Source organism: Talpa occidentalis, unplaced genomic scaffold (assembly GCF_014898055.3).
Source record: "Talpa occidentalis isolate TD23 unplaced genomic scaffold, MPIMG_talOcc4v2.1 talOcc4.12, whole genome shotgun sequence".
Taxonomy (NCBI): domain Eukaryota; kingdom Metazoa; phylum Chordata; class Mammalia; order Eulipotyphla; family Talpidae; genus Talpa; species Talpa occidentalis.
The window spans coordinates 6060300-6086622 of NW_023601212.1; the positions used below are offsets into that span (position 1 = coordinate 6060300).

General features: G+C 61.4%; 3 protein-coding genes across 3 annotated transcripts; 2 read left to right on the forward strand and 1 right to left on the reverse strand.

Annotated features, from left to right (window-relative positions):
- Positions 1-2120: 2120 nt before the first annotated feature.
- PLPPR3 (phospholipid phosphatase related 3) lies at positions 2121-8729 on the reverse strand. The gene is made up of 7 exons (XM_037504911.2): positions 8578-8729; positions 4913-5098; positions 4691-4832; positions 4391-4586; positions 4226-4283; positions 3976-4149; positions 2121-3515 (listed from the first exon to the last, which is right to left on the reverse strand). The coding sequence occupies exons 1-7, from the start codon at positions 8650-8652 to the stop codon at positions 2148-2150; spliced, it is 2199 nt and encodes a 732-aa protein (XP_037360808.1). The 5' UTR covers positions 8653-8729; the 3' UTR covers positions 2121-2147.
- Positions 8730-15034: 6305 nt separating this feature from the next.
- On the forward strand, positions 15035-20402 carry LOC119240358 (myeloblastin-like). The gene is made up of 6 exons (XM_054692937.1): positions 15035-15080; positions 15456-15542; positions 17781-17946; positions 18422-18563; positions 19310-19540; positions 20085-20402. Exons 1-6 carry the CDS (start codon positions 15035-15037, stop codon positions 20283-20285), a joined length of 873 nt encoding a protein of 290 aa, XP_054548912.1. The 3' UTR covers positions 20286-20402.
- Positions 20403-23722: 3320 nt separating this feature from the next.
- Positions 23723-25999, forward strand: LOC119240359 (neutrophil elastase). The gene is made up of 5 exons (XM_037504706.2): positions 23723-23789; positions 24072-24228; positions 24424-24565; positions 25297-25527; positions 25657-25999. The coding sequence occupies exons 1-5, from the start codon at positions 23723-23725 to the stop codon at positions 25855-25857; spliced, it is 798 nt and encodes a 265-aa protein (XP_037360603.1). The 3' UTR covers positions 25858-25999.
- Positions 26000-26323: the final 324 nt, after the last annotated feature.

Here is a 26323-nt window from a genome sequence, read left to right on the forward strand (position 1 = left end):
GCGGGCACAACCGTCCCTGTTGCTTCTTCAGCTTTGGAGCTTGGTTCTCTTGTAATCTCCGTACTCCGCGATGCAGCTGCAGCACCCGTGCCTAGCAATATCTCCAGTTGACCAAATATTCTAATCTTTTTCATTTATATGCAAAAAATAGTTTTAAGTAACTTTTATAGCAAGGTAAGAATGGTATGAGTGTAATCTAAATTTCCTCCTTGTGGTATGGCCTTGTATACTGTACTTTATTTTATTCCTCGTAATGAAGTCAGCACGGCAGGATCCAGTTTCCAGGGCAGACAGGCGGATGGGGAGCGGCCGGCCCTCCGCCAAGGTGCGGGCCAGGCACCCCACCTGGGACCTCCAGATGCCTTACATTGAACCTGTCCTCTGTCCAGGGGGACACGCACTCTTCAACTTTCAGGGTTTATTTCCTACAAATTTTGGACCAAAGTTTTGTTCTGTTTCCTTTTTTTTTTTTCTTTTTTTTTCTTTTCTCTGTCTGCCTCTAATACTGGGCCCCTAGAAAGTGGGACTAAGGGCCGCGTCTTAACTCTCCCACGTGTGGGCCTGAGCTCATGGGGCCAAGGGGCTCCCTGCACAGACTGTGCTAACCAGCCCTTCCCTGGGACCTGGACCCCCAAGTTTCCATGTCGGGGTGTAACAAGGGTGTAAATATTTATGATTTTTTATACCTGTTGTAAGACATGAGGGGCAGCAAACAAGTTTTTTATGGTGATGCAGATGTATATTTTGATAACAGCGATTACAGGCTCAGTATTGTAAGTGGAGCTCGCACATCCACGCCCGCCCGACGGCTTGTAATTCGGAAGAGAACCAAATTAAAGTAATTTTATAACAACTCCTACCTTTTCCATAGGCTCTTTTTTCCTGTTCAGTGTGGAAGGCAGTTTGGCCGGTCTGTACTCGGACTTTGAATAAATTCTCTGTATCCTGCACTTGATTTCCAGCTTTATTGGGCCTGTTTGTCTTCACTGCTGTTCCCTCTTACATGTGAATTCAACTGTTCACTCTCACTTCTGAGGGCTTCAGGGTAGCCCTGGGTGGGGGTGGGGTGCCGGGCTGACTCGGCCCCCCCTTTTTTAAGATTTATTTATGCATACAAGAACTGGGGTACAGGCCAGAGGAGTGGGGGGTGAGTGGGTTCACCAGAGACAGTGGGGCAGAACAGGTGGATTGACGTACATTGCTGAGGGGGTGCAGCGGGGAGACGGGAGGTCCCACTGTACCGTGTGGGTAGCTCCCCACGGACAGCTTCATAGTTCTGTGCTTGACCCCTTTCGCCATCGGGGAAGCCCCTTGGGGTTTTTCTTAGATTTAAGCATACGAGAGCTGGGGTATGGGCCAGAGATGATGGGGTGAGAGGGTTCACCAGAGACTGGGGAGCAGAACAGGCGGATCTACTGAAATAAGCTGCTGAGGGGGAGCAGCGGGCAAGATGGGAGAGGTCTGCTGTGGAGGCTGCTGATAGCTTCAGTGGTGTGCTTTACCCCTTGTGCCACCAGGGAGACCTGGGCCCTTTTGGGCCTATGCTTTTTCCTGGGCCTCGGTTTGTTTATTTTTTTTTTTTTAAGGATTTATTTATTTATTTATTTATACAAGCACTGGGTACAGTCAGAAGCACGGAAGGGTGAGAGAATTCACCAGAGCCTGAGCGGGGAACAGAACAGGCAGACTGACGAAATACACTGCTGAGGGGAGCAGCGGGCGGCAGGAGAGGTCTGAGCACTATGTGGGACCCTTGCTGGTGGCCGGGGATTGAACCGGCGCTGCAGAGGCTGAGGCAGTTTCGCAGCCCAGCACTCAACCGCTGCGCCACCAGGGGAGGCTCCTGGGCCTCGGTTTAAACCTTGCCGCACACTCCGCTTCCCCTTTTCCAGAGGCGCCCACCCCACCCAAGCGCAGACCCCTAAAGCCCAAAGTTAACTGGAGACCCAGGGCCCTTCACCGGAAGGGTCCACAGACAAATGACTCGGCCCAAATTCCAGTATAGACCTTTTATTGTCCAATCATGAGATGCTGCCCACCCCTACCTGCCTGTACCCCATGCTACCCCCCATGCCAGGGTCCCCTGAATGGCTTACAGGTGCCACAAAGATTATCCCCCATCCCCCTCCCTCCCACCCTCTGGGCCCTCAGTCCTTGAACCTCCGCGCCGCCTGCATCTTGCGGTAGTAGCTCTCGGCCTCCGACTCCCCCGGCGCCTCCCACTCGCCCTGCGCCAGCCCACCCACTTGGCGCCGAAGCGTGGACTCCCGGCTGCCTGGTCCCAGCGTCCCGTCCGCCGGGCCCAGCGAGGGCAGCCCCTCCCCTGTGGCCAGGTTGACAGTGGCCACCGCCCCAAACCGCGGCTCCTCCTGGTCCATGTCACTGACTGACGAGCCTGGGGACACACCCAGCGGCTTGGGGCCACCGCGAAAACCTCGGGCCAGGTCCCCCAGCTCACACCCGCCCTCGCCCTCGGCCCCCTTGGCCCCACTGCCCGCCACCTTCCACTCCCAGGGCCCGTTCCCTGCCGAGAGGTGGACCACGGGGTGGTGGGGCGCGTGCGCGTCGATGGTGACGATGCTGGCCGAGTCGCGGTCCGAGGGGGACCTGTACTGCGAGGAGTCGGAGCTGGCGCTCGAGGAGGAGGCGGTTTCGCTGGCCTTGGGCCCCGGCCCCTTGGACATGGCGATCACCTGCAGCAATCTGGGCGGGTTGGCCAGGCGGGGCTGCGTGGAGGCAGCGGACACAGCCATGCCGGCCCCGCTCTTCTCGGCGATCATGAGCCACTTGGCCCGCACGGCCGCGCTGCTCTTGGGCGACAGCCCGGCCCCCACCTGGGCCCCCTCCTCGGGGATGTGCACCAGAGGCTGCGGCCCCGCCCGCGGCGGCAGGATGACCCGAGGCCCCAGCCCTGGCCGAGCCTGGACTGTGGGATAGAGCGAGGGGGGGGCTGGACCCCCCTCCTCTCCCTCCTCGTCCTCCTCCTCCTCGTCCTCCTCCTCGTCCTCCTCCTCCTCCTCCTCCTCCGCCATGGGCTCGGAGGGTGCCCGGAGGTGCCCAGGGCTGGCCTCGTCCGGCAGCCCCAGGCTGCGGCCCTCCAGGGACTTCTGCTTCCACTCGTTGATGAGCTGCTTGGAGCGCGAGGCGTCCAGGGGCACGTGGATGGTCATGTGGCGGCGGGCAGGGTCGTCGAGCGAGGGTGTGCTGACCCGGGGCAGGGTGTGGCTGAAGGTCACCATGCTCTCCTTGCCCATGGGGCTGCGGGGCGCCAGCAGATCCACGTCCACGCTGGCCCGCTTCAGGCTGCCCAGAGAGGCCTTGTCCCGGGCCACGGGCCGGGGCACACCCTCCAGCCGGCCGGGCGGTCCGAGCTCGTCGGTGCTCGCAGACTTGCTCTGCTGGTACACGGAGTCGTGGCCTCTCTGGGTCAGCGCCCGGAGCGCGTCCTTGCTGGGCGCCTGGGCCGCTGGCTTCTCTGCGGGCGGCGCCTTGAAGTTGCCCACTGCATGGCAGGCCTGGGGGTGAGACGTGGCTAGACATGAGGTGGGCAGCCAGAGACCAGTGTTCACACTGGGCAGACCAGTGTCCACACTGGGCAGAGGCTCTGCCAGGGGCTCTGAGAGAGGCAGGCCCGGCCCTCAGAGGAGGGCCTAAGGGAGTCCACCGTCCTCCTGTGAACTCACACCTCAGGGGGTTACACGCGGCACATTTGGCCATCGGGGCCGGCTGACTGACTCAGCACCCCAAGGAACAGGACACTCAGAGACGTTGGGGCAGGACCACGCCCTCCATCAGATGTCCTCTTTGGGCCCAGCTTCCTCCCCACAGATTTCTAGCGGGTCAGCATCCCCCTCAGTCCGTCCACCTTTGTGGGTAGGTTCCGCCCTCAGACCTCCCCTTTGGGGGTCAACCTCCCCCTTCAGACTTCTTGGAGGCCAGTCTCGCCCCTCAGACCGCCCCATCAGACCCCCTCACCAGGTAGGCAGCGATGCCGGCACCGATCAGGAAGCCGGCATAGACGTCCACGGGGTGGCTGCGGTACTGAGTGATCTGGGTGAGGCCACAGATGCCCGCGGCGATGGCAAAGGTGAACACCAGAATGGGCTTCAGCAGCTTCGTGGTATCCGAGATGACTGAGTTGAAGTACATCTGGGGACGGGCAGGTGGGTCAGGGCGGCCAGGTCCCAGCTGCGTGGCCGTGACGGGGGTGGGGGGCAGGACTCACCGACACGTAGACTGCAGCAAAGGCCGACAGCGTGGCGTGCTGGGACGGGAAGGTCTTCCTGCAAGAGGCGGCCAACGTGAGCCCGCCTGCTCTGCGGCCCCTCGGTCAGCCCGTGTGCCTCAGTTTCCCCGTAGGGCCGTGGGGAGGGGGCTGGGGCCAGCTCACCGGGCGGACAGGATGGCGTGGGCGTCTTGGCCAGAGCAGATGTCCTGCGTGATGTAGGGGTTGGCCTCGCAGGACGTGCCCAGCAGCGTGTAGTTGGGCTTGCAGACCGTCAGGAAGAACGGCGTGTGGTAGCCTGTGGCCAGCTGGATGACGTCGGTCACCAAGGCCGTGGCACACAGGCCAAACACGTGGACGCCTGTGGGGCGGGGGAGTCAGGGCCCGGCGGGGGGACCTGGGGGCCCAGAACACGAACGCCCATGCCTGGACTCGGGGCTACACTGGGCGCCCCTGGCCACTCACCCACAAACCGGACGGTGCGCCGCAGGAAGGAGTTGAAGTTGCAGCCGCCGGCGTTGATGCTGCCCTCGGCCCCGCCCGGGCCCACGCTACGCCCCCACAGCTGGGACTGCAGGCAGTACAGCATGCCCTCGCCGACCATGATCTGCCGACAGGGGCGCTCAGCCAGACTCTGGCCAGGGAGTGCCCAGAGGGTGGCCCAGATCCCGGGCGCGAGGGACTCACCGAGGCCGCGGGGGCAGCAAAGGCCAAGCTGAGGAGCATGAGCAGCGGGATGAGCTCCTCGTTGGTCTCCACGTAGGGCATGGAGAGCGTGCGGTCGTAGCACTGGAATCCCACCTTCGCCGGCTTGAAGAGGTCCGTGAGCTCCAGGAAGTAGAGGGACACGATGGAGGAGGCCACGATGGGCAGCTGCAGGGAGACATGTGGGCGGGGTCACCCCACGCTCGCCCCAGGAGTTCGGTCCCACCTAGTCACGGACCCGGTCACCCCCCGGGGTCCTTGCTCGCTCACCCACCCAGGGACTCGGCAGCCATCTGGGACAGCACAGGCCCGGCCAGCCATCGGCCTCTTCTGTGCTGCGAATTCAGTCACCGGCGGACCCACCCGCCACCTGTACTCTGTCAACTGGCCGTCCGTCCACCCGTCCGCCTCCCCAGGCGGCACCCCTCCTACAGTCCACTCACCCACCCAACCACCGTGCACCTGGCCGGCCATCATGCACCATCCTCCATCCACTATCCACCACCCTCCACCCACCCGTCCATGGCCCACGCCCCCATCGCCCACCCCATCACCCGCCCCATCACCCACCTCCCATCCACTCATTCATTCCCTGCAGCCACCGCCCCATCTTGAACAGCCTAGAAACAGCAAACATATCTCGCCTTTCCTCTCAGAGACTGAGGGATGCCCTTAGACACCTCTCTGGTTCCTCAGCCCTCCTCAAGAGGCCTCCCTGGCCACCCTCTCCCCATCCCGTGTGTTGGTTTTTTCTCTGGACCCTTAACCCTTATAAGCCAATTTACTGCTCAGCCCCAACAACAGCATCTCTGAACCATGGCAAGTGTTGAATGAATGAATTTATTAAGTCACCCCTCTGGCAATCATTTTTTTTTTGCGTAGAAGAACTGGGGTGTAGGCCAGGGGTGCAGGGGGTGAGAGGATTTGCCAGAGACAGAGTGGGGAGCAGAACAGGTGGATCCACTGACATACACTGCTGAGGGGAGCAGCGGGGAGGCAGGAGAGGTCTGCTGCGCCATGTGGGTCAGCTCTGACCTGTGGGTAGCTCCCTGGTGGGGATCGAATTCAGGCTGTGGCAGTGGTAGCCTGAGTAAACCCCTAGGCCACGAGGGAGGCCCCTTGCCTAGCTTTAGAAGCAAACCCTCCCAGCATCATTGTCTCCCTTTCTGCTCCAAGGGTCTCCAACTCAAACACGCGAGGGGCCAGGCAGGAGGGAGCGTGGCCCAGAAAGGAGGCTGGTGTCTGAGGATGCCTGGCTGAGTCCAGAAGTCACCACCTCCATTTTCCAGGTGAGGAAACAGGCATGGATGAACCCCACGAGAGCCCCCTCCTACCACTTGCAGCACCTCTAAGGAGCCCCACCCTCCATGCAGCCCTGGAGAGGGCACCGGGCGGAGGGACAGCCCTGTCCCAGGGTCAGGGTTGGAGGAGCTGGGTCTGCCTCAGGAGCATTTCTTGCTGCACTCAGGCTCGAGGCCCAGGGCAGTGAGTTGGAGTAATTAACAGCTGTCAGCCTGGGCTCAACTCCTGGCTCTGCCCTGGGCCTCCGGGCACTTACTGACTTGCTAATGATAAAGTTGACCCCCCCCAATCTGGATCAAACACATCAAATCCCTTAGCAAGAAGGTCATTGGTGAGCTTCCCTAGTGGCAGGCGGTTGAGCCCAGCTCTGTGAAACTGTGGGCAGCCTCTGCAGTGTGCATTCGATCCCGGCTGGCCGCAGAGATACCACATGGCGCAGCAGACCTCTCCTGACTCGCCCGCTGCTCCCCTCAGCAGTGGATTTCACAGAACAGTCTGCCTGTTCTGTTCCCCACTCTGTCTCTGGTGAATCCTCCCACCCTCAACACCTCTGGCCTGTACCCCAGTTCTTGTATACATAAATAAATAAATCTTTAAAAAAAGAAAAAGAAATTAATGCATTACTGTAATAAAGGAAGTTCAAACAGGAATAGGGATATAGTTTTGCATGTATCAGTGGTTAAAATTCACAACTCTGTTAACACAGTGCCAGCATGACATGTCCACTTGCGGGTATGTAAAGTTTTAGGTGTCCATGGGGGACCTGGGGGCTTTCCTGTCACCACCACACTGCTCCCCAGGGATTTATCCTACAGATAAACTCTCTCTCTCCCTCTCTCGCTTTTTTATTTTTTTAAAGATTTATTTATTTATTTATTTATTTATACATGCACTGGGTACAGTCAGAAGTGCGGGAGGGTGAGAGAATTCACCAGAGCCAGAGCGGGGAGCAGAGCAGGCAGAAGGACCGAAGGACACTGCTGAGGGGAGCAGCGGGCGGCAGGAGAGGTCTGCGCACCATGTGGGACCCTCCTCCGGTGGCCGGGGAGCAGCTGGGGATCGAACCGGCACTGCAGAAGCTGCGGGCAGCTTCGCAACCCAGCGCTCAACCGCTGTGCCACCGGGGAGGCCCTCTTTTTTTTTTTTTCAAGATTTATTTATGCATACAAGAACTGGGGTACAGGCCAGAGGTGTGGAGGGTGAGAGGACTCACCAGAGACAGAGTGGGGAGCACAACAGGCAGATTGACTGAAATATACTACTGAGGGGAGCAGCGGGCGCGTCAGGAGAGGTCTGTTGCGCCATGTGGGTATCTCCCTGGCCGGGGATAGAACTCGTGCTGCAGTAACTGCAGACAGCTTCATAGGCTGCGTCTTAACCCCTTGCGCCACCAGGGAGACCCTCAGATAAACTCTCTTTATGCGGGCAGCACAGAGCAAAGGTTCTCCTACAGAAAGCTCTGTCTTCCAACCAGGGGCGTGCCTCATCGCCGGAGTACTACACAGTAGGGAAAAAGAGGGGACAGTCCTTGATGGGACATGAGCAAAAGCCAGTGGGAAAATGCCAAGGGCAGAAAGTGGAGCTTCCCAGGTGGTGGGGAAGGGTATGTATGTGATGCACTTGAATGGGCTGTAAAACACCTTTAGAACAGAAGGAACAGGCTACCCCCCCCCAATGCTCCTCTCTGCTGGAATTCTGGGGTGTAACTATTGCAACGGGAATAAAAATGCAATTTTGAAAAAGAAGCAGATTTTCTGCAAAGCAAGGTGGGCCCCACAGAGATATTGAGGGGCCAGCTACATGACCCTGCGGGAGATTGGGGGCTACTTCCTTTGGTCTAGGGGCCTCTCCTCCATTGACACCTGCCTGTCACCTCCTTGCAGTGAGTTTTCATGGACTGTCCATGGGGGCCATAGTGGCTAACGGGAGACCACGCAGCTGTAAGCATCTAAGGATGGATAACGCATGTGCCAAGTATTGCCCTTCATTATCTTTTATATTTAAAGCATTTTCAAGGCCCCGGTTTGCCGTGTGCTCCCTCCGTTCTCGGGGTGGGTGGCGGGGGGCCGGGCCCGCGCAGTGCACAGGGGGAGATTCCAGATCAGGCTTCGGGGACCAAGGGCCCCCCCCAGAGCCCCCCCCACTCCCAGCGCCAGGGCTAGTCCGCGAGTTACTGACCGGCACCCCAGAATGCAGACCACCCCTCGGCGCCCGTGGACTCCTACTCGTCCCGCAGAGCCCGGCGCCCGCGCCGCCCACCCGACCCCGACCGGGCGCCGGTTCCGCCGCCCGAGGCGGCCCCCGCCCTGCGCGCCCCGACCCTGCCTGGCGCGGGCCCCGCTCACCTCCACGAAGTAGAAGCAGGGCAGCAGCGTCATGCTGTCCTTCGGGCGCCTGCTCTTCTCCTTGGCGGCGATCATGGTGCCGCGGGCGCCGCAGGCCGAGGTCGGAGCAGACAAAGCCGCGCTGGAGGAGGGAGGGGCAGGCTGGGCCCGGGGCGCGGGCGCCGGGAGGAGGGGCCGGCGGGGTGCGCGGGAAGCGCCCCGGGAAACTGGGGGCGAGGGGGTCCCACCGCCGCCCCGCGGCCCCCCGCGCAGCCCGCCGCGGGCGCCCCACACCTCGGGCGGGGGTCGGGGCGGATCGGCCGAGGGGGCGGGGCCGACCCGGCCGGGGGTCTCCGGGGAGCGGGGCGCCGGGGCCGGGAGGGGTGGGGTTCGGGCCCGCAGCCCGCAGGCCCCTCACCTGGCGCGGGGCGCGCTCGGAGGGCGGAGCCGGCGGCGGGGCCGGGGCTGCGGCGCGGGGAGCACAATGCGGGGCCCCTCCCCCACGGGGGCGGGGGGCGCGGCGGGGCCGGGAGGGGACCCCGCCCGCCGAGACCCCGCGCCGCGCCGCTCCCGCCGCCCGAGGGGCCTTTGTCTGCGCGTGTCGCGGGGCGCGCGAGTGTCCCGGGGCGCCGGCCCCACCCCCCGGCTCCCGCCGCCCGCGCCTCGGGGTCTGGGGGCGCCTGGGGGGTCCCGGGCTCCCGCCGGGGCTGGCCGAGGCCGGGGTGAAGACCCACCGCGCCCAGCCGCGCCGCGTCTCCTGGGCGAGCTCCCCGGGCGCCCCGGCCGTCGGGAGACAAAGGAGGGGCCCGCCGCCGCCCTCGCGCCCGCCCGCCGCGCCCTGCGCCCGCCGGCCCGCACCCCAACACCTTCCTCCCTGCGGGCGCCCCTCCCCAGCGCCCCTGGGCCACCCGCTCCCTCCGGGCCGGCTCCCCTCGCCCTCCCGGGCCGGCTCCCCTCGCCCTCCCGCCCCCGGACAGCCCAGGGCCCCCCGCGGCCCCGCAGGTCTCCGGCGCCAGAGCACAGGACCCGGGGGTGTCCCCGCCTGAAGGGGGTGAATCTGCTTGACTTGCACAGGCAGCCCCGGCGCTGACCCCTCCTTGCACAGACGCGGGAACCTCGGCCCCTGCCAAGGCCCATCCCTGGGTTCCCGGGCTCGTTCATTCACCGTCTCCTGAGCCCCGACCGCGTCCCTGGCCCCGCCGTCCGGGCACAGGCCCCCCAGCAGCCCCCGTCACTGTCTGCCTAGAGCGGCCCGGACTGCGTGGCGCCCCTCCTGGTTGCCCCCACTGGCCTTTTCCCGCCCATCCCACCACACCCCACCCCTCCTGGCTGTGGCCCCGGTTGGTTTTTTGTTTTTGTTTTTGTAAAAATTTTATTTATTTATTTTAAAATATTTATTTATACAAGAACCCGGGTACAGGCCAGATGCGCAGGAGGGTGAGAGGATTCACCAGAGACAGAGTGGGGAGCAGAACAGGCAGACTGACTGAAATCCACTGCTGAGGGGAGCAGCGGGCGAGACAGGAGAGGTCTCTGCGCCATGTGGGACCCTCGCCAGCCGGCAGGGATGGAACCCGCGCTGCAGAGGCTGCGGACAGCTTCACAGAGCTGGGCTCAACCACCTGAGCCAACAGGGTGACCCTCCTTTCATTTTCTTACATGGTTGGTCATCTTTGTACAGTGACTGTCCCCCTTGGGGTTGGCCCCCCCACGACCATCCCACCCCCTCCCCTCCTCCAGCCGCTCTGACGCCTCCCTGCGGCTCTGGTTTTAAAAGAGACTCAGCTCTAAGTGTTCGGATTTAGCAGAAGGCCCAAGCCCTCGGGCCTCGTGTCCTTGCTGGCCCACGGCTGTCACAGCAGCCTCCTACCAGAGCAAAGGTGCACAGCTCCAGGCGCACCAGGCCTGGGGGCACCAGCCTGTGTCTCCAGCCAGCGGGGGTGGCGCCTAGACAGCAGTTGGGAATCCTGATGTTGAAAGGTGACCACAAACAGCCCTCAGGGATGCACGGGAAATGAGGCAACCACTTAGGTGCCTTCTGGGGAACAGGAGGGTCAGGAGCAGGACCTGGAGCAGGGAGAGGTGTGCTGGGCCCTCCTGACAGCTCAGGGGTCCAGGAGAGGGTGGGGAACTGTCAGCGTTGGGGTGGTTCCTCTTCCCGTGGGATCCCCATTGTGATGGCACCCCACCCAGTCGGGGGCCAGTGCTTGGGTCTGGGGCACTCGGGAGCCGTGAGAGAGTTTAGAACATACAGGGGGAAACACACGTGAGCACTCCTGGTGCTGCTCAGAACCCTCGCCCCAGCGCCACTGGGTGGATGGAGGGAGGTGTCCCTCCATGGAGAAACTGAAGCCCACAGAGGGAACCCTGGGGTCACCCAACTAGATGGGGGTAGAGCTTTGGGGTCTGGAGTCAGTTGGCTCTCGTGCTGTGTTTGCTGGGCCCATGGGGAGCTGGGAGGCGGGTGTCAGGAGGGGGGTGGACAGGTGGGACGAGGAGAGGGAGAGAGGGAAGCAGACTTTGGGGTGGGGGCACTGGACTAAGGCAGAGGCCTGGGGGCCATGTGGGGACATTTAAGGTGGCTGAGCCATGATGCTCAGCAGGGACTAGGCTTGAGCTCCAGAACCCCAACATTTGGACTGGGCAGAGAATTGCCAGTCTACTCTGAGTCCCACTCCCCAAATCCTCTCACACCACCTCGGGAGGAGAGACCACCTGGAAGAGCTCTCCACGGCCCAGGTGTCCCCGAGGCAACCCCAAGTCCTCATCTTCACCTTGGAAATCGCACTATTAAAAACCGTAAGGTGGAATTTGCGGAACCTAAAATTAAACACCATGGTACCATTCAGTGTTTCAGCAGCATCGCACGATTGTGCAACCACCGACATTCCAGCCCTGCCTAAGAAGCCCCAGCCCCACTGCAGTCCCGCCCACTCCCTCCCCAGCCCTCACGCCACCCCGCTTCCTGCAGGCCCCGGACGTGTCTCCTCAGTGGACTCACACCGCGGCCTCGTGTGTCTGCTTCTCTCCCTGAGCATCGTGTGTTGAGGGCCCTCCCTGCTGTGGCGAGTGTCAGAGCTGCCCGCCTTTTCCTGGCCGGTGATGCACTGTGTGCTGGAGGAGCTGGCCCTGTGCTGCCTGGCCATGGGTCCAGACTGTCTTGGGGCCCACACCCTCTGGGACTTTGGCCTGGCCCGGCTGGGCCGCTCTACGGCCCCTGTCCCTAGGAACTACTGTTGATTTGTTTTCTGTGGTGAAGTGACCTGCCACACAGAGAGCCAAAGTGGCTTGGCTGGGATCACACTAAAGGCTACTGCCCAAGCTGGGATTTGAACCCAAAGCAGTTTGCAGACCAAAATGCGCAGGAGGCTGCTCCTTCCTGGTCTTCTTAACCTCCCTGAGGGGGCGCAGTCGTCATAGGACATGAGAAGCAATGAGGGACCATGTGCCTCTTGATCACAGAAGGTGAATGTGCCACTTGACACAGAAAGAGCTAAAATAGGAATATTGAGGAACAAATACAGTTGTGTAAAAATAATATATAAAATTCATAATAGGGCCTCCCCCATGGCGCAGCGGTTGAGCCCTGGGCTGCAAAACTGCCCGCTGCCTCTTCAGCGTCCGTTCGCTCCCCGGCCAACGGCGAGGTCCCACATGGTGCGCAGACCTCTCCTGCTGCGCCTACTGCTCCCCTCAGCAGTGTACTTCATCAGTCTGCCTGTTCTGTTCCCCGCTCTGTCTCTGGTGAATCCTCTTACCCTCCCGCACTTCTGACTGTCCCAGTGCCTGTATGCATAAATAAATAAATAAATCTTAAAAAAATGCATAATAAATAAATTCTTATTACACAATAGAGGTCATTAAACTAAATAATTTTATTTTATTTATTTTTTAAAGATTTATTTATTTATTTATACAAGCACTGAGTACAGTCAGAAGTGCAGGAGGGTGAGAGAATTCACCAGAGCCAGAGCGGGAACAGAACAGGCAGACTGATGAAGTACACTGCTGAGGGGAGCAGCGGGAGTGGCAGGAGAGGTCTGCACACCATGTGGGACCCTCGCTGGCGGCCGGGGATCGAACTGGCGCTGCAGAGGCTGCGGACAGCTTCGTAGCCCAGTGCTCAGCTGCTGTGCCACCAGGGGAGGCCCAACTAAATAATTCTATTAAAACAAAAATTTAATATATTATTATGTATCACTATTAAATGTTATGTCTATAGATTTTAAATGTAAGTGGTTGATAATATAAGGATACATATAAACATAATAAATCTAACGTATAAAGAGCACTAAATTAGCAAGACAAAACCCACAGCAGCGCAGTAGTGAGAAAACAAGGAAAGGACCTCCTTGGTGGCACAAAGGGTTAAGTCTCAGCACTATGAAGCTGTTCACAGCCTCTGCAGCATCGATCCCTGGCCAGGGAGCTACCCACATGGCACAGCAGACCCCTTCAGCCTCCCCACTGCTCCCCTCAGCAGTGGATTTCAGTCCATCTGCCTGTTCTGCTTCCCACTCTGTCTCTGGTGAATCTTCTCACCCGCCCCCGCACCTCTGGCCTGCACCCCAGTTCTTGTATGCATGAATAAATAAATCTTAAAAAAAGAAAACAAGGAAAGATAATAACCGTTCACAAAGAAACACAAATGGCTTTGGAAACTGGGCATGCAGGACAGCAGAGTGCCCAGATGCCACTCAGGTCCAGGACAGACAGGAGAGACGCGCAAATGGGGCCTGGGCTCTGCGCTGCTGGCCTGAGCAGGCCGGCGTCTGGTGGCCGTGACCCAAGGCCGCCCTTATCAGAGGTGGCTGCTGAGAAATGCAGCCGATCTCCTCAGAGGAGACTTGTTTTAGCCTCTGGGATGTGCAAAAGTCCTGCCCTTGGTAAGCACTGTGCCACCTCAGAGTCAGGGGAGTAGGGTGCCCTCGGCAGGGAGGGGCCTGAGCCTCAGCTTACACTCAGGGCTTGCCCCTACCTGTCCTCTTGCACTGGCTGCCAGGGGGTGCAGGGGGTGGTGCTGACTGACTAGAGGAGGAGACCAGAAAGGGGCCACTGTCCCCATGGGCAGAGCACAAATGCAGGGGCTGGCTCATCCGTGGGGTACCCAAGGGACCTCTGCCTTTTGCATGGGTCAAGGGATCCCAGTGTTGTGGGGGGTAGGTGTGCAGACACCCCTCTGCTGCTTGGGTCACCCAGAAGCCTGAGGAAAGCAGCTCTTTTTTTTTTTTTAAAGATGTATTTATTCATGCATGCAAGAGCTGGGGTACAGGCCAGAAGTGTGGGGGTGAGAGGACTCACCAGAGACAGAGTGGGAAGCAGAACAGGCAGACTGACTGAAGTACACTGCTGAGAGGAGCAGCGGGGAGACAGGAGAGGTCTGCTGCGCCATGTGGGTAGCTCCCTGGCAGGCCGGGGATGGAACTCGTGCCGCAGAGGCTGTGGACAGCTTCGTAGTCCTGTGCTTAACCCTTGTGCCACCATGGAGGCCCCAAACCAGCTCATTTAGGGAGCTGGAGGCAGCCCTTTCCTTATGGATGGGGCCTCACCCCCTGGCGTCCAGGTGCTGTACACGGGCTTTGCACCTGGGCACACAGAAGGAGATGGCCGGCTCGCTCCTTCTCCTGGCGGCTGCGGGGCCATCGGGCTTCTCCCTCACACAGATAAGGAGAGAGGCTCAAGGCCCTGGCCTCTGCTGCTCCGCGTGTCCTGACCCCGGTGCCCTAGACGCCTCCCAGCGGCCCCAGGCGCTGGCCCTGGCTGGCAGCTGCCAAGGCCAGTGGTGTTGCCATTAACCCATGTCACAGACAGGAAGACGGAACCCAGGCCTCCTTATCATTCTCGCTGAGTCGCTGTTTACAGTTGTTGATAACATCATTCACACTCTGATAACACTCCCAATAACGATGTTGTTGACGTATTGAAGTGCGCTAGTCAATGGCGTCTAGTACATTCCCACTGCTGTGCAACTGCCACCACTGTCTCATTCCAGAACATTCCATCACCCGAAATGAAATCCCTTCTCCCTTAGCAGTCACCCCCATATTATCCTCCAGCCCCTGACACCATGACCCCACTTTCTGTCTGTGTCTGTGCCTGTCTGGACGTTTCTCGCCAGGGACTCACACCGCGTGTGTCTGGCTTCTTCACCTTGGAAATCGCACTATTAAAAACCGTAAGGTGGAATTTGCGGAACCTAAAATTAAACACCATGGTACCATTCAGTGTTTCAGCAGCATCGCACGATTGTGCAACCACCGACATTCCAGCCCTGCCTCAGAAGCCCCAGCCCCACTGCAGTCCCGCCCACTCCCTCCCCAGCCCTCACGCCACCCCGCTTCCTGCAGGCCCCGGACGTGTCTCCTCAGTGGACTCACACTGCGGCCTCGTGTGTCTGCTTCTCTCCCTGAGCGTCGTGTGTTGAGGGCCCTCCCTGCTGTGGCGAGTGTCAGAGCTGCCCGCCTTTTCCTGGCCGGTGATGCACTGTGTGCTGGAGGAGCTGGCCCTGTGCTGCCTGGCCATGGGTCCAGACTGTCTTGGGGCCCACACCCTCTGGGCCTTGGCCTGGCCGGCGGGGCCCCTCCATGGTCCCTGTTCCTGGATTGACCCTGTCTAGTCAGACAACCCTGCAGATTTGCCTCTCCCCCTCCTTTCCCCTGGCCCCACTTTCTCACTGCGACCCCACAAAGCTTTGAAAGCGTCATGAATTCCTGTCACCATGACATTATGAAGTGGGCCTCAAAATCATTTGATGGGGGCAACAGAGGGGGACTGGGGGTTAGGCTGGGGGCTGGGGGCTGTGCAAGGGGCCCAGGGGCACGACAATGCATGATGTGACCCCTCTGTGCACACCTGAGGGTCTCCAAGTAACACAGAAATACACCCATGACAGGGCTGAGCCACCGGGGAAGGCCAGCATCTTCCACTGCTCCAAGAGTGTTCTCCATCAAGGAGAGATGACAGACACAGGCACAGAGACGCTGCAGGCAAGGCCCCTGCCCCCCACGCTGGGCAGAGTCCTCTGGTCCTCGCTGGCTCCCACCCAAACCCCTTTCCTGGACCCCAAGGCCGTTAAGGTTTCACCACCCACAGCTGGAGCCAGAGGGGCCAAGGTTGCAACTTCCAGCCCCTACTTCCCCTGCCTCCCTGGCATCCCAGAAGCCCCAAAGAGGTTCTCCCCCCATTGCCATCCCCAGCGTCTCCACTGATCCCAGATCCCACCCTAGCCTGTGCCTCCCCACCTCCAGATAGCCCGTGTGAGGCTGAAGCTTGGGCAGGGCTGAGGGGCAGCAGCTGTGACCCTGTGACCCTCCAGAGATCCAAGAACTGGCAGGACCTGCCAGACTCCTGCCAAGCCCCAGGCCCCAACCTGAGCGCAGGGTGCTGGCAGGCCCCCCAAGAGCCGCCATGGGGACCCGCTGGCCGCAAGCGCCAGCAGGCACGTGGGGCCTGGGCCGGGAGGACGGTTGGGAGCTGGGGTCTGTGTCATTCCACGCCCCCCACCCCAACCCCGGCCCGCTCCCCCGGGGGTGTAAGACTGGCTTTGGGGAGGCTGCTGGAGGCAGGTTGGGGAATTGCGAGGACTTCTCCAGGCGTGAAATGATTTCAAAATGAAAAGTTGAAAGTCACTCCCACCCCCACCCCCCCAGTGAGCGCCTCTGCTCCCGCAGCTCGGCCTTTCACTGCAGCGCGTCTGCACCCACGCACGGGCCTCCTCGGCACCGCCCTCGCCCTGGGCGCCTCGCCCTCGGCACTGCTGACTCCGCTGGGCACCCCCGCGGGCCGGCCGTGGCACTGAGGTGTTGAAGCCCACCCGCAGATGCCAAGCACAGCTGCCACCAGATATTGGCCGGCGTCGCCCGGGGCAGAGCGCCCTGGGGAGCCCCCGCCCCTGCTTCTTGCTCCTGGACTGGTTGAAACATCGCGGGTGAGAGACGGGGCGGGCGGGGGTGGCGCTGCCAACGGCGGTGTGGATCTTGGTTTTGATTTTGCTCTTTTCCTCCCAGACTTGTCTGGCTGCCTCTGAGCCTTTCCTACGGGAACCGCCCGTTACACCCTGAGAGAAAAGTGGGGGAGAAGGTGTCCCTGTGATCTCGGTGGGGGACTCCGGGCTCTGTCTTTTCTGGTCCCTGTTCTTGACCCCCACTTCGCGGGGCTTGGCCCGGCCCCTGTATACAACGACCCACCCCACTTGGGGCTGTGGGGCCACAGGGGTGCACCCTCACCCAGAGGACCCCCAGACTAGGGTGGGGAGCTCCCCAGGCCTCGAGGGAATGTGGACCCCAAGTCTGAAGCCCCAGCATCCTTAGTGGAATATGTTCTGACCCCCAAGTCCCTGCAGCCCCCAAGGTGGAAGGAGGAAGTAGGGCTGCCCAGCCCAGGTGTGGGGCAACCCCAACGGCCTCCCGCCAGGGCTATAAGAGGGCCAGGTGGATACGGGGTGGGAGGCCCGGGAGCCCCCGCCTGACCATGACACACATCCACCGCCCCTCTGGCACTGCCCTCACCCCTCTCCTGCTGTCCATGCTGCTGAGTGGTGAGTGGGGCCCGCGTCTGTCTTCTGGGCTGGGCTGCTTCGGGGGAATGTCTTATGGCGGGCAGCGCGCGTGCGAGGGCCCGGAAGCGGCACTGGGGCTGCTGGGGGCAAATCGCTCAGGGCAGCTGAGAAAAGGGGCGTCCTGGGTGGTTTGATCAGCTTTCCCCTCTGGAGCAGGGGTAACGCCCAGTCCTTCCAGCCTCGGGGGGTGCTGTGGGAGTTAAATAAGGTATAACCAGTGAATTTCTGCCTAGCTCCCGGCATACAGCAGGTGGTGAATAAGTGTGCACTGATGCAGGGGCGAGAAGAAGAACAAGAGTGAGCTCCCTCCTCCTCATGAGGATTTTGGAGGCCTCAGTTTACCCATCTGCAAAAGGGGTCACATTGTCCGTTCTCCCCCTCCCCCCGCCCCCCTCACTGCTCTTGCTTCTGAAAACAAAAGTCCCCGGGATTCAGGACGGGCTCCGCCTCCAGGGGAGCCTTTGGCGACGATAGGGCCAGCAGCTCTGGGGCCCAGGCTCACTGGCCACCGCCGGGCCTCCCAGCAGCAGGGCAAGTCCTGCACCACCCACGCACGATGCGCAGGCCGGGGACAGGCCCTGGTGCCCGGGCCTGGGGGCGGGTCACGGAGCGGCTGGGGACCCTGGGCACAGCTGTACAGGTGACAGTCGCTGACCCCCGTCCGCAGGAGCAGCCTGGGCCGTGGAGATTGTGGGGGGGCGCGAGGCCCGGCCCCACTCGCGGCCCTACATGGCATCGCTGCAGATGCGGGTGGTTCCCGGCAGTCACTTCTGTGGAGGCACCTTGATCCACCCCAGTTTCGTGCTGACGGCTGCCCACTGCCTGCAGAACATGTGAGTGTGCTGCCCGGGGCCAGCTGCGGTCTGCTGGGGGTGGGGGTCGTGGCAGGGACCCTGGGGGAGGAGAGAAGGGAGAGGCATGACCCCGCCCGGTCCCGCCCCCTGCCCCCAGGCCGAGGCCGCCTGAGGGGCGGGTCTGAGGCCCAGGCAGGCTCCATCCTGGGGTCCAAGGCAGAGGGCCCTGGCCCAGGGTGGGGACCGGGAGGAGCCCTGTTCTTGGGTCTGAGGGAGTAGGCACGGCTCCGTCCTGGGGGCGGCCTCCCCTTGTCCTGCTCTCACCGCTCCTCCACCTGCCCCGCCGTCTAATTCCAAACAACCCAGGCCCAAGAGCCCTCATGGCACTTGGGGGGTAAGGGCAGGTAAGGCCACTGGTCTTCTGGGGTGGGGGCCATGGGTCCCTGGGCCTCTAGGCGCCTGGGGTCAGGGGGCTGGTGGATAGGGGACCCAGGATGAGCACCTTGCCCCGCAGAGACCCCACGATGGTGAGCGTGGTGCTCGGGGCCCACGACCTGCAGAACCCGGCGCCCACCCAGCAGCAATTCTCCATCGCCCGCCTGTTCGAGAACAACTATGACCCGGAGCTGAAGCTCAACGATGTGGTGGTCGTGCAGGTCTGTGGCCTGGCGGGGCAGGGGCCAGCTGGGCCTGCGGGGGGCCAGCAGGGTTCAGGATGGTCATTCACTCTTCAGCAGACATTTATTGAGCACCTGCTGTATACACACCCGCATGGGTGCCTTTGGTAGACCCGGTGGGGACTGAGCCACCACACAGCCTCGTGGGAACGCCCCTGCCTCCCTGCCTTTGCTCTGGCGGTGCCCCCTGCCCCTCTTTGGCCCCCCAGCCTGTGTACCAACCATATCTTCCCAGCAGGGTCTCCCCAGTGCTACTTGATGTGACAGTCACCCCTTCCCTGACTCACTGCCACCACTGGCTCTGCATCCTTGATCGTACTGTCATTCTCTTCCTGGCTCCTAGTCTTCCCCCAAAGATCAGTTCCCCGAGGACAGAGGTAGGATCCCTGGGGCTTAGCATAGGACCCAGCATACAGTTGGTGCTCATTAAGTGCTTTGTAAGTGAATGAATGCAACAGTGACAAATGGTAAAATGGGATGGGGGAGAAGAGAGGTCAGGGAGATGGTTTGGCCATGGCTTGGGTATGGTCTTAGAGACCGTAAAATTGAGCTCTGGTGGGGTTTGGAGGGTCAATCAAGGTGGGGTCCCTGGAGGAGGTGACCCCTAAGAGCACAAGGAGAGGGCTAGACATCTGTGCAAAGGCCATGAGTGGGTGGTTGGGAGGTGGGTGGTCTTGGGGCCTGGAGATGGCGCCTCATGGCTCTTCCACCTCTGTCTGCCCTAGCTGGACCGGCCAGCCATCCTCAATGCCCAGGTGGCAGTGGCCCCACTCCCCCAGCAAGGCCAGCTGCTGCCCCATGGTACCCAGTGCCTGGCCATGGGCTGGGGTCGCCTGGGCACCCGTGCGCCAATTCCTCGGGTCCTGCAGGAGCTGAATGTCACCGTAGTCACCTTCCTGTGCCGGCCAGAGAACGTGTGCACGTTTGTCTCCCGCCAGAAAGCTGGCATCTGCTTCGTAAGTGCCATCCCAGCACCTCACTCCCCAGTTGGGTGGCCAGAAAGGCTTCCCTGAGGACCCCCAGAAGGAGCCCCAAGGGGCCAGCTGGGGGAAAGAGGGTGGGATGCTGCACCCCACCTCCTCACGGCAGCTGAGGCTACACCTTGGTATCCCTATCTGGAAGGTGGACGCGCCCCCTGTGGGGGATCAGCAGGTGATTTGTGCAGTGGCCTCAGCCCAGCACACAGCAGTGGCCTCACGTAATGCCTGGGGCCTTTGTAGTCTGGGGGCTTTCCCACTCCAGGCCCCTCTTGGACTCTAGGGAGGTGTGGGTGACTCATACCAGGGGCGACGTCCAGGATCTGAGCGCCCAGGTATACAGCAGGAGACCAATAAGTGCTACTCTCCAGCACGGTCTCATCTCCCTCGCCAATCCAGGTGTCTTAGAGAAAATCCCAGACAGTAAACATTTTACCCCTGAAGGCGTCTGCCCGCCCCAGCCCCTACTCCTGGGCTTGGCCACGTCCGGGTTACTTCTGACAGGCTGTCCCGCCCTCTGCAGGGGGACTCTGGCGGCCCCCTGGTCTGCGACGGCATCCTGCAGGCCGTGGACTCTTTCATCATCCGGGAGTGTGCCACCGGCCAGTTCCCGGACTTCTTCGCTCGCGTCTCCCTCTACGTCGACTGGATCCGCTCCGTGCTGAAGAATAGGGTGGCTGGGGCGGCCGCTGAGCCCCAGGTGCTGAGGCTGGACAAGTCATAATGGGGGAACGTTCGACGGAGACAGCAGCTCTCCAGAAAGTGGCTTCTTCCCCCACCTGGGGCTCCCAAGAGCCAGGGGCCTGTGCCAGCCCCGCCGCCTGTCAATAAAAAAGGACATTCCCACTCTGCTCCCTGCCTGTCCTTCCCACGTGGGAAGATGGGGGGCGGGGAGCTGCCAAGGGTCCCCTGCCGTGTCCCCAGACCGCAAACTCAGGATGGGATCTGGCAGAGCCTGGGGCTGCGGGAGGCCCCAGAGGCCCCAGACCTGGGGTCTCGTCCAACCCCACCAGCGTGACTCTGGGGGAGTCGCTGCCCAACTCTGCACCTCAGTCTTCTCACCTGGAAAGTGGAGTCGCCCCAGACATTTCCCAAAACTGTTCAAGCACTCCCCATCTTGGCCAGTAGGGATTGGGGGGATCACGTCCAGTTTTGGGTTTCCCAGCCTGGGGGCAACTTGAGGGCCAAGAAGCTGAACTGGGGGTGCCCAGGGCCTGGGGGCCCCTGTTTGGTCAGGGACCGGCAGAGCAGCTGTTAGGGAGGTCCCTGGAGAGATGGCGAAGCCTGAGCTAGAGACTGTGCGAGAGGGAGCGGCCGAGATGGGCCACCAGTCAGAGCCACGCGAGACCAAAGACCTGGGTGAGGGCCAGCTGGGAGGGCCTGCAGGCTCAGGGTGGCTGGAGTGGAATGAAGCGAGGGGCAGTTTGGGAGACGAGCCGGGGTGGGCCTAGGGGGCAGGTCTGAGGCCAGGAATTGGCCGGGTCCTGGGCCAGCAGTGGAGAGGACTAGTGGCTTCAGGAAGGCGGCATCAAGTCTCAAGAGGCCAACATGCCTGCGGGATACCCCGGAGTCAGCCGGCAGCGCCTGCCTCTCGAGCGACTCTGCCGCCCCCTGGTGCAGCATGCAAAGTCAAGCAAGAAGAAGAAGGAGCAGGCCTGCTCCCTTCTCAACTTTCAAAAAAATTCATCATTTCATTAGGCAACATTAGTTTACAACACTGCCTAGGATGCAGGGCACCCGGGTCACACCTCACCAGATGCCTGTCAGCTCACCATCCTCACCACCCAAACATCCAGAGTCCTTTGTCTTTTCTGCTCTTATGCCTCGGCTGTGTACCCCAGGGGAGGGATGGGACCCCCCCTATACGGTGCAGCGCCAGCAGCAAGTGTGTGAGAGACACGGGACGTGGTGGGGCCAGGACCCATGCATGATGTGAGCCCTGGAATGTCAGGGATGCCCTGTGTCTGCCAGAAGCCCAAGGCAAGAAGTGGTTTCTAGAAAAAGCCCAGAGGGATTGGGTGCCCAGCTATGGGGGTAAATGAGGTTCTTCGGCAGGAATGTTGGGGTGAGCCCATTGAAGGGAATAGAAGACCCACGGAAACCCAACCTAGGGTATTTCTATGTGCTCACATGCGTGAAAAAAGACTCAGGAACCGTCTAGACTGCATCGATCAGACCCAAGACAGGGAGCTGAGAATTGGCCGTCCCTGGGCGCAGGTGGCTGTGGGCTGAAGTGTCCGGGGGTGGCTGGGGTTGGTGAGACTCAGGAGAGGACAAACCTGCAGGAATATTTCGCGGCGTGTCCTGGGACGCCTCAGCGTGGGGGCGCAGCCTGGGCTGTCCCCATCCTCGGCGGCAGCAGCGGGGTGAGCCACACAGACACCCCACGAGGCTTGGGGGAAGAAAAGCCCGCGCTTGCCACGCTTACTTGTTGGACCAGCGAGATCAGGCACTCTGATCACAACTCAGAATTCTCTAGAAGCCCAGGTTCCTGTCCCAGCCGGTACGCGCCCCCAAAGCCACCATCCCCCTGAGCTCCTGGAGACGGTTAATGGTTAACAATCTTTAAGGACGTTCTTACCTGAGAACTTTACAAAGTTCATTCATTCAGTTCTGGTGACGTCCTATGAGATGGGGCCTATTACCAGGACTTCCATGTGCCGATAAGGACGCTGGGGCAGAGGGGCCACATGATGCCATGCGCAAGAGGGCACACCACGATAAGAGCCCCGCGGCAGCATGCTAACAGAGTATACAGGTGGCGCTCAATAAAGACAGCTGTGCTTAAATCTGGTATCCCTGCCTGAGTCACAACCCTGAAGGACATGGCCGCCTCCACTCTCCCCATCTCAGGCTGGATATGGCTGTGTATACAGCCGGAGAGCACTAAGTGCTCTACCGCTCTCTAACGTTGCCGCCACGGGGTGTGGACCCCACCAGGAGGGGTGGAGGCCAGGATGAAATTTTGACATGCGTTAGACCAAGGGAGGGATGACAGACGTTGAGTGCCTGCTGTATACCGGGACCTGGAGCTGAGGGCCATCGCGCTGCAAAGATGTGGGGGGCCACAGGCCAGTGTTTGCTTCCTGAAGGGAGCCCAGGAGCAAGCCACCCTCCAGCCGGCCCCGGCTCCGGATGTCCCCAGGTGCCCTCGCTCGCATGGGCCTGCACATTGGATCGGTTGGCTCCCTCCCCTGAGGGTTCAGGGCCAGGAGAACGTTGCTTCTTGCAACAGCCTTGGCTAAGAAGGCCGTTGGAGCTGGAGCATCCTGGGGGACGCAGGAAGAGGAACAGGGTCATGGGATTGGGGGCTGGGCCCTGGGGGCCCATCGCCCGTGTGTGGCTTGAGTCCTTCCACAGCTCCAGGTGGAAGCTCTCAAGCTGGGGTGGAGAGCCATGTGCAGCCTCCCGGCCTGGGCAGAAATGCCTTCTCCAGCACCCCACCACTTCGCCGGCCAGGCCACGGCCTCAGGCCGGAAGGGGGATCAGGGAGGGCGGAGGCGGGCTTCTTTCCCAGACTGCTGGTGACCAGGCGCTGATTGGGCCCTGGCGGGGGGCGAGTTCCCTGTATTGAGCAACAACCGAAGAGAGGTTGGAAGGCCGGGCCCTGAAGGGGGGACCGAGGCCCTGGGGCTGTGAACCTTGGGGTCTGGGTGTAGACCTCAGCTCTCCCGTGCCAGGGGCTGGTCACTCTGCCTCAGTTTCCACCTCTCCAGTGGGGACCCAGCACCCCACCGCCCCCGTGAAATGTCAGCAGAGCCCAGGGGGCGGCCACTAACGGCCCCTGAGTAGAGTGAGGCGCCAGGGGGGCCACCCGTGAGGCCAGGGCTGCCGGATTGAGCAGAAACACCAGACGCCCAGTTAAACCCAGTGTCAGCGGCCGCGGCTGACGTGGAGAGCGGGCACGGCCCTGCGAGGACTGTTCTCGTGGCGTTCAGACTCAGCCGGTGCCCCGAACCTTACCCGGGAACCCCGCCTGAACCACCCCCAGCCCCTGCACATCCCCATCCCGTTCTCCCCACCCCCACATCCCAGAGTGGTGCGAGGGGAAGTTGGGGCGCCCAGGCCAGGCGTGGGGCAACCGACCCCAACGGCCTCCAGCGCGGGGCCTATAAGAGGGCCAGGCGGGCCGGCGGCAGACCCGGGAGCCCGCACCTGACCATGCCCCGCGACCCGCGACCCCGCAGCCCCGCGCTGGCGCCCCTCCTGCTGGCCGCGCTGCTGGCCGGTGAGTGGGGCCACGTCTGTCCGCGGCGTTTCTGCCTCTCGGCTCCCCGCCGCCCGCGCCCGCTGGCGCTGGTGAGATGAGGCCGCCGGGCCGTCTCAGGGGACAAGACTGAGGTTCTGCGTGGAGCCCATGGGGGGTTGGCAAGGGGGGGCGGCGCGCTCTAGCTGTGCCCCGGCCCCGCTGCCCTCTGGGCTTCAGCTGCCTGCTCTGCCTCCCCCCACGCGGCCGGGGCGGCTGGCCAGTTGGGTGGGGCTCACCACCGCCCGCTGCCTGTTTCCCCAGGCCCTGTGCTGGCCTCGGAGATCGTGGGAGGCCAGCCGGCCCGGCCCCACGCGTGGCCCTTCATGGTGTCCCTGCAGCGGCGCGGAGTCCACTTCTGTGGGGCCACCCTGATCGCCCCGAACTTTGTCATGTCGGCTGCGCACTGCGTGAATGACTTGTGAGTCACCACTTCTCAGTTTCACGTCTGCCCAGGGAGCTCAGAGGCCCAGTTCCACCTGGGGGGCCTGTCCCGTGCCTCCCTGTCAGCGCACACCTCCCATAGGCCCAGGGGCTCAGGGAAAGGCTCTGGGGTTCCCCTCCTCTCCACGGCCTCAGGCCACCTTGACTCACCTGTACCCTCCCTCGCCCACAGTAACTTCCGGTCGGTGCAGGTGGTGCTGGGGGCACATAACCTGGCACGGAGTGAGCGCACCCGGCAGACGTTTGCTGTCCAGAGGATCTTTGAAAATGGCTTTGACCCAAACAACCTGCGGAATGACATCGTGATTCTCCAGGTGCCGGGCAGGGCAGGGTGGGGAGGGGCAGGGATGCCCAGCAGGGAGCCGGCAGGGGCAAAGGCCCTGGGGCCGGAGGCTGGGAGAGGGCAGGCAGGGTCAAACATTAAGGAACAGAGTGGGGTAGGCCTGGGGTGGAATCCCAGCTCCAACTGGGTCCGTGGTCTCCCCGTGCCACCTCCACCTCTCTAGAATAGGAACGTGACCTTTCCTGGCAGGGCTGCTGAGAGGGTAACCGGTGTAGGGAAGGCCTGAGCAGTTGCTGATCAACAAACCGCCGCTATTTGTACCCTGCTACTCAGCCCCATGGCTGAGGACAGGCACGACCCCTCTTTGTGAAATGGGGCAACAATTGATGGGAGACTCCAGGGAGAAGGCCTCTCTCCCCTACTGCTTGCAAATTATGATTATTCTCTGGGAATGTTCTAGAGTGAGAGTTTTATTGTCATCAGTGTTGCCCATCATTTGTTTTCTTGAGTAACTACTGCTTCCTGGCTTCCTGGCCTCACAACATATCCAGCAAGGTCCCTTCCTGGTCACTGAGGTCCCTTCCACTGTACAGATGGGGAAACTGAGGCTCAGGGTAGCAGCTTCTTGCAGGACGGGTATCCTACTCCGCAAGGTCCCAGAACCATGGCGAAACTTCACACAGGGGAACTGAGGCCCAGAGAAGGGAGGTTTATTGCCCACTGACCCGTGTGACACTCTGTGCTCCATCCCACCCATCGCAGCTCAATGGGTCGGCCACCATCAATGCCAACGTGCAGGTAGCCCGGCTGCCTGCCCAGGGCCGCCAAGTGGGTGCTGGAACACAGTGCCTGGCCATGGGCTGGGGTCAACTGGGCACAAACCGGCCACCACCCAGAGTCCTGCAGCAGCTGAACGTGACTGTGGTGACTGCCCTCTGCCGCACCTCCAATGTGTGCACCCTGGTACCACGCCGGAAGGCTGGCATCTGCTTTGTACGTATCCTCCACCCCTGGGCCCCACCCAATCCCTGCCCATCCTGCAGGAATCAGGACTGAGGCTAGACCCCAGGAAGGGAGTGGAGGGACCTGGAAACCCAGCCTCTGACAACGTCTGCTCCACAGGGGGACTCCGGAGGGCCCCTGGTCTGCAATGGGCTGATCCATGGAATCGACTCCTTCATCCGGGGAAGCTGTGGCTCTGGGGTGTTTCCGGATGCCTTTGCTCCTGTTGCACAGTATGCAAACTGGATCCAGTCTGTCATTGGCCGCCGTGACGACCGCCCCACCTTCCGCCCTAGGGACCCTGTAAGCAGGAGGCTCTAATAAGGGCTGCCCTTGTTTCCCTACCTCACCTACCCTTGGTTGGGCCCTTCCAACGCTGCTTCGTTGGGCACCTTCCACAGTAAAAACAAAAACTAAAACTAAAAACAAACCCTTTCTGTAATAGAATGCGTGTGTGTGTGCACGCGTGTTTGCGCGTGCACTCGCGGTTGGAAGAAGTCTGAGGTGCCTTGGAAGCTTGGGCCGCTCAGCGGACACCGCCACCAGGTGGCAGCAAAGCTCAGGCATTGGGGTAAAAGTACTTGGCAACCCACACCGCGCAGCAGACCCTTCCTGTGTCCCCGCCGCTCCCCTCAGCAGTGTGTTTCAGTCCACCCACCTGGTCTGCTCCCCACTCTGTCTCTGGTGAATCCTTCACCGCCCCCCGCGCACTGCGCCTCTCGCCTGTACCCCAGTTCTTGTATGCATAATAAAGAAATTTTTTTTTTTTTAAAAAGTGCTTTGCCTG